This window comes from Microcaecilia unicolor, chromosome 5 (genome assembly GCF_901765095.1).
Source record: "Microcaecilia unicolor chromosome 5, aMicUni1.1, whole genome shotgun sequence".
Classification (NCBI taxonomy): Eukaryota; Metazoa; Chordata; class Amphibia; order Gymnophiona; family Siphonopidae; genus Microcaecilia; species Microcaecilia unicolor.
The window spans coordinates 47,378,966-47,391,460 of record NC_044035.1 but is presented as its reverse complement, the minus strand read 5'-3'; the positions used below and the strand labels follow the sequence as shown (position 1 = coordinate 47,391,460).

At 42.2% G+C, this 12,495-nt stretch overlaps 1 protein-coding gene across 1 annotated transcript in view; it reads left to right on the top strand.

Annotated features, from left to right (window-relative positions):
* The window catches only part of OGA (O-GlcNAcase), a 314,455-nt gene that overhangs the window by 162,316 nt on the left and 139,644 nt on the right, over window positions 1–12,495 (top strand). Inside the window, exon 8 of the mRNA XM_030202855.1 lies at window positions 1,655–1,813. Coding sequence (XP_030058715.1) covers window positions 1,655–1,813 — 159 coding nt within the window. The remainder of the gene's footprint in view (window positions 1–1,654; window positions 1,814–12,495) is intronic.

The following is a 12,495-nucleotide window of genomic DNA, read 5'->3' as shown; positions in this document are numbered from 1 at the left end:
TTCAAAAGGCGTTTGACAAGGTACCTCACGAAAGGCTACAGAGGCAATTGGAGGGTCATGGGATAGGAGGAAAAGTCCTATTGTGGATTAAAAACTGGTTGAAGGATAGGAAACAGAGAGTGGGGTTAAATGGTCAGTATTCACAATGGAGAAGGGTAGTTAGTGGGGGTTCCTCAGGGGTCTGTGCTAGGACCGCTGCTTTTTAATATATTTATAAATGATTTAGAGATGGGAGTAACTAGCGAGGTAATTAAATTTGCTGATGACACAAAGTTATTCAAAGTCGTTAACTCGTGACAGGATTGTGAAAAATTACAGAAGGACCTTATGAGACTGGGCGGCTAAATGGCAGATGACGTTTAATGTGAGCAAGTGCAAGGTGATGCATGTGGGAAAAAAGAACCCGAATTATAACTACGTCATGCAAAGTTCCACGTTAGGAGTTACGGACCAAGAAAGGGATCTGGGTGTCGTCGATAATACACTGAAACCTGCTCAGTGTGCTGCTGCAGCTCGGAAAGCGAATAGAATGTTGGGTATTATTAGGAAAGGTATGGAAAACAGGTGTGAGGATGTTATAATGCTGTTATATCGCTCCATGGTGCGACCGCACCTTGAGTATTGTGTTCAATTCTGGTCGCCGCATCTCAAGAAAGATATAGTGGAATTGGAAAAGGTGTAGCGAAGGGCGACTAAAATGATAATGGGGATGGGAGGACTTCCCTATGAAAGGCTAAGGAGGCTAGGGCTTTTCAGCTTGGAGAAGAGACAGCTGAGGGGACACATGATAGAGGTATATAAAATAATGAGTGGAGTGGAACAAGTGGATGTGAAGCGTCTGTTCACGCTTTCCAAAAATACTAGGACTAGGGGGCATGCGATGAAACTACAGTGTAGTAAATTTAAAACAAATCGGAGAAAATGTTTCTTCACCCAACGTGTAATTAAACTCTGGAATTCGTTGCCGGAGAACGTGGTGAAGGCGGTTAGCTTGGCAGAGTTTAAAAAGGGGTTAGACTGTTTCCTTAAGGACAAGTCCATAAACCGCTACTAAATGGACTTGGGAAAAATCCACAATTCCGGGAATAACATGTATAGAATGTTTGTACGTTTGGGAAGCTTGCCAGGTGCCCTTGGCCTGGATTGGCCGCTGTCATGGACAGGATGCTGGGCTCGATGGACCCTTGGTCTTTTCCCAGTGTGGCATTACTTATGTACTTACGTAGAAAGCAGAGAGGAATTTGGAACAGGGTACAGCATTTAATTTAGACACATGTCCTGCTTGTATCCCCTAGGGGGTTCAAGACGGTTCACAATAATTTAAAATATAAATAAAATTGATTGTATTACATAATCTTATAGTTACATCTTATTGATGTATAGTGAGTATACAGTATAAGAGAACATCTTCCTAATACACCATTATTACATTCTTTCCCAGATAAACTTCTTTGGGTAAGTTCTAGATATTACCCTGAGTACTTTCTGTAAGATCAACATGCACAGTTCTGATCTAACTACAGTGCAAACTTCTCCAGTCTGAAATTTTTAGGTAGTTTATTTTACATCTGAGAGGCCACTGAATTGAGAATTGCAGTTTGATTAATCTTATATTAGCTCATTTAATAAATCCTAATGCTTTTGTTTATACTAGGTGACGGCGAAGATAGTACAGTGTCTATCCAGATTAAACTGGAAAATGAAGGCAGCGATGAAGACATTGAAACAGATGTATTATACAGTCCCCAGATGGCCCTGAAAATGGCTCTGACTGATTGGCTACAGGAGTTTCGTGTACCTCTTCAGTATAGCAGTGAGTTTTTATTTTGTGATGTCTTATGAAAATCTAGGTTAAAAAATATCCAGTATATTTTTCACTTGTAAAGTTTAACATTTCAGAGTTGTTTCAATAGAAATCAAACAAAATAAAACATGGAAAAGAAAATAAGATGATACCTTTTTTATTGGACATAACTTAATACATTTCTTGATTAGCTTTCGAAGGTTGCCCTTCTTCGTCAGATCGGAAATAAGCAAATGTGCTAGCTGACAGTGTATATAAGTGAAAAACATTCAAGCATTGCTATGACAGTCTGACAGGGTGGAAGGATGGGGGTGGGTAGGAAGTATGCATGGGGACATCAAAGTATATCATTGGTATTCTAACAGGGTGGGTGTGGACAGGTGAGGGGAGGGTGATCAACAGAGACATACAGCTTTATGGTTTATAATGGGCTAGGAACCCCAGGTCCTTGTTAAGTCCTTTCTGTTGGGTGTTAAAATATTCAATCATTCTGACTTCAAAGGTCTTACGTTCTTGTATGGTTTTAAAGTTACCTTTGAGGATTCTCACTGTGAAGTCACTGGTACAGTGTCCTGGTCTTGTAAAATGTTGCCCAACAGGCATGGGAACCCTGCTGGCACCAGCATTGTTTATATGATGTCTATGTAAATTGAATCTTGTCTTAAGCATCTGGCCTGTTTCTCCAATATAGCATCCTTCATTACATTTTTTACACTGAATGATATATACCACATTGGAAGATGAGCAAGTGAAAGATCCCTTTATGTTGAATGTCTTTCCTTTGTGGATGACTTTGGGGTCCTGTGAAATATTTTGGCATAGTTTGCAACTGGATAAATTACAGGGAAGTGTGCCCTTCTGTTCCTTTTCAGTCTGTGAAGGAAGTTTACTTCTGATTAGCTTGTGTTTTAAATTGGGTGGCTGTCGGAAGGCCAGTACTGGTGGGGATGGGAATATCTCAAACAAGATTCAATTTACATAGACATCATATAAACAATGCTGGTGCCAGCAGGGTTCCCACGCCTGTTGGGCAACATTTTACAAGACCAGGACACTGCACCAGTGACTTCACAGTGAGAATCCTCAAAGGTAACTTTAAAACCATACAAGAACGTAAGACCTTTGAAGTCAGAATGATTGAATATTTTAACACCCAACAGAAAGGACTTAACAAGGACCTGGGGTTCCTAGCCCATTATAAACCATAAAGCTGTATGACTCTGTTGATCACCCTCCCCTCACCTGTCCACACCCACCCTGTTAGAATACCAATGATATACTTTGATGTCCCCATGCATACTTCCTACCCACCCCCATCCTCCCACCCTGTCAGACTGTCATAGCAATGCTTGAATGTTTTTCACTTATATACACTGTCAGCTAGCACATTTGCTTATTTCCGATCTGACGAAGAAGGGCAACCTTCGAAAGCTAATCAAGAAATGTATTAAGTTATGTCCAATAAAAAAGGTATCATCTTATTTTCTTTTCCATGTTTTATTTTGTTTGATTTCTATTGATAACCTTAAGAGTGGACTAACACGGCTACCACACTCCTCTACTTAAGAGTTGTTTCAGAAATTAATTTTAAGAAGTTTTTTGTTTGCACTTGATACCTTTCTACAATTTATGGTTGAAAATAGCTTTTACAGTTTTTTAAATTTCCTTATCCCGCTAGACCAGTCTAGATCTCTGGGTTTTGTGCCTGAACCAGCAGATGGAGGCAGAAAACTGATTCTGATGACATCTCCTGCATTTCTCCAGCAAATGGTGCTGGCAATCTGGTGCAGCAGGATATTTATTTTTCCTGTTTAGACTAGTCTCACTAAGCTTTGAGCTGTGGCTCAAGTTCTTTTGGTTAATATCTAGCCATGGGTGTGCCTTCCAGGGTTTGAGCCATAGTCACATATTTGGTAGAGGCTGATGTGAGCTTTTTGTTGCCTCATTTTGGTCCAAAGCCTTAGCCCATGGGAATGGGATAAGGCTTATTGGCAGGGATAAGCCCCTCCTGTACCCCTTCTTTCTTCTCCCTTCCCCCGGTTTTCTTCTTACTTAAAGGAAATATTGAACATAAGCACTGCCAGACCAAAGGTCCATCAAGCCAAGTATCCTGTTTCCAACTGTGGCCAGGTCACGAGTACCTGGCAAGATCCCAACAATAGTAAATCATATTTTATGCTGCCTTTCCCAGAAATAAGCAATGGATATTCCCAAATCCATCTTAATAATGGCTTATGGACTTTTAGGAAATAATCCACACTTTTTTTTTTTTTTTTTAACCATACTAAGCTAAACAGTGATGCAGCCAGACAGCCAATTTTGGGTGGGCCTGAGCCCAAAGTGCGTGGCCACAAACTTTCTCTTCCCCACCGTACCTCCACCTCAAAATATAAAGGATCCTCAAGCTCGATCAGCTGAAGACTTCCTCTGAAGGTGGCCAGTACTCCCTTTTACCAAGCTTGGCAGTCAGCAGTAACATCTCTAAGAGACCGATGCCAGCACCCACCCCATGCATGCTTAGTTGTCTGAGGCTCAAGGATGCTGTTACTGACTGGAGAGCTTGGTAGAAGGGAGTTCTGGCTGCCTTTGGAGGAGGTCCTCAGCTGGGGATGCTTGGAGATGCCCACCAGTTATATAGCAAGGGTCAGGGCCAGTATTACATGCTCCGGCCCTGGTCAGAAAATAAAGGAGGGCACCCTCTCTGATAAACCTCTCCTCCCTGCCTCCCCTCCGATTTCCCTACCTGCCATTTCTATCACACCGACAGACCCTCACCAAATACAGAATAAGGGATCACAAATTAGAAATAAAATTCCAAGAAGTTAAACTTTACATGTACTACAACACTGGAGAAATAAATGCAGAAATGCATTTCCTTTTCTACTGAACACAATGCAAAGACATTTGCTATGCACATTTCCCAAAGCTAACATTTTTCCATTTAAAACATTCAAAGTAAAATGCTTTTTTTTTCTACCTTTGTTGTCTGGACGCTTTATTTTTCCATTATGTTGGTTCCAATTTCCTAAGTCTCCTTCAAGCAGCTGCTGTCCATTTGTCTTTTCTCCTCTCTGATGTCCCCTCACTACACCTACATCTGATATGTTGATTGTTGCTTTCTAGCTTTTTCCTCTCATTTTTAAATTTTTAATCTACTCCCCATTACCAGATTTCTATCCTTTGTAATTGGTATCCTCTCATCCATTTCCTTTCCACCCTTCTACATGGTTTCACATTCCCAGCGTCTTCCTCCCTCCACCTTCCTAGCCCAGTATCTGCTCCCTCTTTCTTCCCGCCCTCGTTGCCTGACATCTCCATGTCCTCTCTTCCCTCCTTCCCTGTCCTTCATAGTCCAGCATTTCTCCCTCTCTCTTACTTCACTCCTATCTGCTGCTGGATGCAACATCTCCCTCCCTTCCCTCTCCATCTCCTGTGCATCTCTCCCTGCCTCTCATCCAAAGCCCTGCCTACCATTTCACTATCTCCCTACCGTGGATCCTAGATCCAGCATCTCTCTTGCCCCCTCCCTCCCATACAGAATTCTCTCCCTTTCTCCGCCATGTCCAACATTTCTGCCCCTCCCTCTCCCTTGTGCCCTAAGTCCAACATCTCTCCCCACCATGCAGCATCTCTCCGTTTCTCCACTGTCATGTCCAACATTTCTGCTTCTCTTCCCCCCCCTTCGCCCCAATATATACAAAATCTCTCATTTTGAAAGTGCCTCCCCTTTATTAATCAAATTACACTGGCTTCCCATCAAAGCGAGAATCACCTTCAAATTATGTACCTTTATCTTTCAAATCCTAAATGGCACAGCTCCAGATTGGTACCGTTAATAAACTTACCTTAAAGAAATGCTAGTTATGAAGCAAGAAACTATCTCAGGCTACACCTCCCAAATTGCAAAAAAAGTGATTTACAAAAGTGTCCACTCTGCCGGCTTCACTTACCTAGGAACCAAATGGTGGAACTCCTTACCACCCAAAATAAGAAATATATAGGAATGTACTAGATTCTGCAAAATCCTCAAATCGTTCCTATTCAAACAGACCATCACAAAGAACAGCCATATCTCAAACAACTAATTATTACCTGGGTTGGTTATTACTCTATTTACCAATAACCTTCTCTTTGCTTCATGTACAATTTCTCATTCATAATAGATTTTCTAAATGTTAAACATCCATAGCTATCCCAGTACGTTTATGATACTGTATTGTAAAATTGGATTCTTACAACAAATTACTTATGCATTATTCTTTATGTATCCTATACTGTTCATTGTGAGCCACATTGAACTCACTTGTTTTGGAATAATATGTGATATAGATGTCTCAAATAAGATTTCTCTCTTTCTTGCACCTCTCTACCCCTTTACTGCCTCTCTCTCCCCCTCCCCTTCACCGCTGTCCAACATTTCTCCATCTCTAGTCCCTACCCCCTCCCCCTACATGCAACATTTCTCCATGTCTCGTCCTTATCCCCCTCCCCCCATGCAGCATATCTCCTCTCTATTCTATGGGTAAGCAGCAGCATCAGTTCCTACATGCTATCTGCCACTAACCTGGAAGCCTGTGCTCTACCGCATCCCGCCTAGGTACAGACAAGAAATTGCAGCAGAGGGGAGGCTTCCAGGTTAGTGGCAGGCAGCATGTGGGAATCGCTGCTGCTGTGGACCCATAGAAGAGAGCTTGCAACGGAGCCCAGTCTGCTTCCTCCTCCCCTCCCCCCCCCCCCCCCCCCCATGCCGGTGCCCTGCTGTTGGGTGGGTCCAGGTCCAGGCCAACCCGTGGCTACTCCCCCTAAAGCTAACTGCTTTTACTGTATTTTCTGGCAACAAATGCCAGAGTTTAATTACACGTTGAGTGAAGAAACAATATACTTGAGGCAATAGAAAGTTAAGTGGCTTGCCTAAGATCACAGGAAGCAGCAGCTGGATTTGACCTGGGTTTCCCTGGTTGTCAGCCCAATGCTCTAACCGCTAGGTTGTGTGGTTACCTCTCTCTCCAGGACCTGATGTGCACTCTGCTGAGCCTACAGTTCTCACTATGGCCGAAGCATTTCGGTGGGAACCTCAACCATTTTTTCTTCAGAGTGCACTACCTTCGCATTTTGAGGGGGGTGGCTGTAAAAGGAGCAGTTAGAATATGGCACCTCTACAGCGCCTCCTGGTGAATACTGTGTGAAAGGGATGTGCTAATTATGTAATGGTAACACTCTGGTATCTGGATTTCTAGGTCATGCCCCGCCTCACTAACTATGCGAATCTGAGCTCCTGGGAACACTGACAAGCAGCTAACAAAAGGCCCAAATATTTTATAACAATAAAAGCCACCAATTTAAATACAAACAAGTAACACCAAAAATGAAATGCGAATAAATAGCATGTAAGAATACTAGGTTGTTCAAAAAGAAGTAATACACTCCCTAGGCCCATAAATTGGACCTTCTTATTACCCCACAGCAATAACAGAACTTCTGTTTATACAGCCTGAAAGTGAGGTGAAACTCTTCTCCCTCGGGATGAAGGTGCAGATCACCAGGATAGCCACAGCTCAAAGGGCATACTTTGAAGGGTTCTGCAATGGAGAGATGAGTAGAGTAGTTCAGTGGAGTTTGAGCTGATAAGAACACCAGACAGTGACCGCTCAGATCTCATGGGAGCATCGTATAACTTTTAATCCCCAGGAATGCCTCTTATATAGTTCTGAGAGGGGCACTGTAACCGGAGATAAGGTAAACCATTTTGTTCTGGATATTCCGTTTTCAAAAACCACAATGTCCATGTTACATGAAGATGCCGTTCTTGGAATTCAGGAGTGTCTGAACCCAGGCTCCAACATGACTGGGGTAACTTGACCAAAGGTCATCATCTCTGCACAATAAGTCCATGATACATTGGTTGCAAAGTGATTGCGTCAGCTAAGTGGACCACCAGCATATTCTTGTTGAATTGCAGGCCTTGGAAAATATGGAGAAAGTTCATTCTTCTTTGAAGAATTGTTCCGGCGCATATGTAGTATGGTATGCAGGAGGTTGTCGGCCAAGTATGTTAGTAGCTATATAGGCAGGGGACTAGCCCCTACACTGTTTCTAATCCATTGATAGACTTTGTTAGGGGGTCCTCGGCTGAAATTTTGCAGGTGGAGACCCCAGGGAGTTTTTGGGGCCTTTGTGGATACATTTCTCAGAGCTTATTTTGGACTGCTTTAAGCAGGGTTTTTTGGGTCTGCAAAGGTCTCTCTCCTTTTTTAACCAGATGGGCAAGGGGGGTGTGGCCTGAGCTCCACGGGTCCTGCATCTGCCTCCTCATGAGGTAGCCTATATAGTCTGGTTCTATGTTTGTGGCTGGCATTCAAAAGTACTGTCCTGGAAGCCCAGAAGTATTCCATTTATTAAAAAAGGAAGAAGGCCAAAAGACAGCCAGCATGGTTAAAAAGTGAGGTGAAGGAAGATGTTAGAGTTAAAAGAAAATCTTTCAGAAAACAGAAGAAGGATTTGACTTGAAATAATAGGAAACAACATAAAGAATGGCAAGTCAAATGCAAAGCGCAGACGAGAAAGGTAGAGAGACTTTGAAAAGAAGATTGCATTGGAAGCAAAGGCATATAGAATAAACTTTTCTTAGGTATGTTAGAAGCAAGAAGCCAGTAAAAGAATCAGTTGGACCGCTAGATGAGTAAAAGGGCACTCAGGGAAGACCAGGCCTTAGCGGAGAGATTAAATGAATTCTTTGCTTCAGTTTTCATCGAGGAAGATGTGGGAAAGATACTAGTGCCAGAAATGGTATTCAATGCTGATGCGTCAGAGAAACTGAAACAAATCTCTGTAAACCTGGAAGATGTAATGGGGCAATTTGACAAATTGAAGAGAGCAAATTGCCTGAACCGGATAGTATACATCCCAGAGTACTAATGGAATTGAAAAATGAACTTGCAGAGCTATTGTTAGTAATTTATCTTTAAAATCAAGCATGGTACTGGAAGATTGGAGGATGGCCAATGTAACGGCAATTTTTTAAAAGGGTTCTAGAGGTGATCCGGGAAATTATAGACCAGTGAGCCTGATGTCAGTGCCGGGCAAAATGGTAGAGAGTATTATAAAGAAAATTAGAGTATATTCATAAACATGGATTAATGAGACAAAGCCAACATGGATTTAGTCAAGAGAATCTTGCCTCACCAGTCTACTACATTTCTTTGAAGAGGTGAATTAAAATGGATAAAGGTGAGCTGGCGATACTGTGTGTCTGGATTTTCAAAACGCATTTCACAGTCATGAAAGACTCCTGAGGGAAAAGTCATGGGATAGGGAGTAATGTTATATTAAAAACTAGTTAAAAGAGAGAAAACAAAAAAAATAGGGTTAAATGGTCAGTATTCTCAATGGAGAAGGGTAGATAGTGGGGTTCCCAGGGTCTGTGCTGGGACCGCTACTTAACTTATTTATAAATGATCTAGAGAAGGGAATAACTAGTGAGGTAATTGTTTGCTGATGACACAGTTATTCAAAGTTGTTAAATCACAAAAGGGTTGTGATAAATTGCAAGAGGACCTTACAAGCCTGGGAGACTGGACATCCAGATGGCAGATGGTGTTTAATGTGAGCAAATGCAAAGTGATGCATCTAAGAAAGAGGAACCCAAACTATAGTAACATGAGGCAAGGTTCCACATTAGGAGTCGCTGCCCAAGAAAAGGATCTAGGTGTCATCACTGATACATTGTAACCCTCTGATCAGTGTGCTACGGTATCTAAGAAAACAAATAGAATATTAGGAATTATTAGGAGAGGAATGAACAACAATGAGAATAATGCCTTTGTATCGCTCCATAGTGTGACTTCATCTCCAATACTGGGTGCAATTCTGGTCACCGCATCTCAAAAGAGATGTAGCAGAATTAGAAAAGGTACAGAGAAGAGTGACAAAAATGATCAAGGGGATGGGACGATTTCCCTGTGAGGAAAGGCTAAAGTTACTAGGGCTCTTCAGCTTGGAGAAGAGACAGCTGAGGGAAATATAGGCACTACTAGACACAGGTAATCACTCGGATAGCAATTACACTGGACACGTTTGGCTAGGGATATGATAGTGCCAAAAGTTTTGGCCTTAAGTTCTAGCTAGGCTGTCCACAATGAAAGAATAATGTGAAGGTGGAAATATATATTTATTATATAATAGCAATTATGGCAATCAAATGCAAAAATATACAACAAATACTAAAGATTACACCAATAGATATATGAAGTCCACTGCAGTGCCCCCTAGGGTGCCCGATTCCTGTCATGTCAGGGGGACCAGTGTACTAAAAATGCTGTCTCCTCCCACGTCCAAATGGCTTGAATTTGGACGTTTTTCTTTTTGAAAATGGCCGAAAATCAAAGACATCCAAATCCAAGGACATCCATGGTGTTTTTGAACACAAAGATGGACGTCCGTCTTTTTTTGAAAATGACCTTTTCCCTGCCTCTGAATTTGGACTTTTACAAAGACGTCCAAATTAGACGTTTCTTTCGAAAATGCCCCTCTGTGTATATCATGAACCAGTGATATGAAACATGAATCTGTAACAGATGTAAAGATAAGTCATTGGTAAAATTTGTGACTAAAACCCATAAAAAGTAATCGGAAACCATGAAAATATCTAAAGTACTATAAAATTATAAGAAAAGTGAAAAACATCAAACACCAAAAATACTTGTCAGCAGTGCAAATAAAACAAGGATAATAGCCTGTCAAACATAAAAACCACTGTTAGCAAAAAATCTACACCACAAGAACTAAAAATGTTGTGTGTTGTGGCTGTCGATATGCCTTGAACAACAAAGTGATTAAAACACCGGAGGAAAATCGAACCAATGGAAATTTGATAAAAAGCTGTTAGCGACAATGCTGTGAATATTACTGCAAAGAACAAACCTAAAAAGTGTTCTTAAAAACAGCAAAGGATATACAATATAGCTATTAAAAAAACAAACGTGTCTGTGTTCATCACAAAGATGTCACGTTAATGGGTAAAACAAAGTTCAAATCTATTTTTAAATGCCATAGTTAATGCAAGTAGATGCGATTGTAAAATGACATAGGATTAAAACCATTGTAAAGACACTAAACTAATACATTATCTTAAGAACTGGAAAGCAAAATCTATACCTGTATGCTGGAAGCCAGTTAAAGCATGCAGCAAAAGCTCCTGAAAGGGTAGCGTTTGTATCCACGGACTAAAACCAGTGCTAGCTCACTTAAATAATATACAACGCATGGCCTATGGACTCGCCAGATGTCTTCATACATATGTAATCATTAGAACGAGCGTACTATTGTATATGTAAAAGATGCAGTTAGCGGTATAGCAGTCTCTTGTCAGTATGTGGGCAGAGCGGCAGAGAATTGTGAAGAAAAAACAGATCAACAGTACTATAGTTTAAAATCAATTAAGGGAAAAATGACATGCTTGAGATGGAAGAACTTTGTTTAAAAATTGATTTAACCTTAAAGGTAACAAACTAAATTATCTAAATACAAGAAGATAAAAACAAACGACAAAAAAGGCAGCTGCCTTTTAAATGTAAAACGGGATTCTTGAAAATACTGGTGGAAGTTAGCAACTTGAGGTAGGTTAACAAAACCACTGAGATAAAATGAATTATATCTTAATACATCATTAAAATTATTTCAATTAAGTGAACTAAAACAATATGTAATAAATCATGAAATATAGATTACACTAGGAAAAAAGGCCCGTTTCTGACACAAATGAAATGGGCGCTAGCAAGGTTTTCCTTGGAATGTGTGTGAGAGTGACTGTGTGAGAGAGAGTGAATGTGTGTGTGTGTGTGTGTGTGTGACAGAAGGAGAGTGAGACTGGATGCGAGTGTGTCTGTAAGAATGTGTGTGCGAGTGCGTATGAGAGACAGAGCAAGTGTGAGAGAGTGTGTTTCACACAGATACACTGTATGTGAGAGAGTGAGTGTGTATGTGAGACAGAGAGAGTGTGAGAGAGTATGTGTGCGATACACAGACTGTCTGAGACCGTGTGTGACACAGAGAGTGAATGTGATAGTGTGAGACTGTGTGAGAGAGAGTGTGTGTGTGACAGAGATACCTCCCGCCCTCCCTCTGTGGTCTCAGGACCCCCTCCCAGGTCTTGGGACCCTCCCCCTTCTCAGGTCTGGGGGGGACCCTCCCCCCCCCCCCTCAGGTCTCGGGACCCCCTCCTCGTTTCCCTCCCCTTCCCTCTGGTGTCAGGACCCCCTGCCTCTCCCCTTCCTCTGCCTGTTTGACAGCACCGTGCGAGTGTGTGTGTGTAACAGAGTGAGTGAGACTGGGTGCGAGTGTGTCTGTGAGAGTGTGTGTGATTGTCCTCTCTCCCCTGGCCCCCCCCCCCTCCAGCCATCCAGCTATTCTGCTGTCTCCCCTGGCCCCCTCCAGCCACCCAGCGATTGTCCTCTGTCCCCTGCCCCCCCCTCGAGCCATGCAGCGATTCTCGTGTCTCCCCTGCCCCCCCCCCCAGCCTGCCACCCCTCCTGCCACCCAGCGATTGTCCTCTGTCTCCCCCCCCACCCCCCCGGCAGACACCCTGCGATGTTTAAGTGCAAAATTAGGAAGAAGTAATAAAACGCACGTGCAACGTTGTGAAGCTGACACCGTGGCTTCATTGAAGATTTCGTATCATTCATAAGTCTGTCACA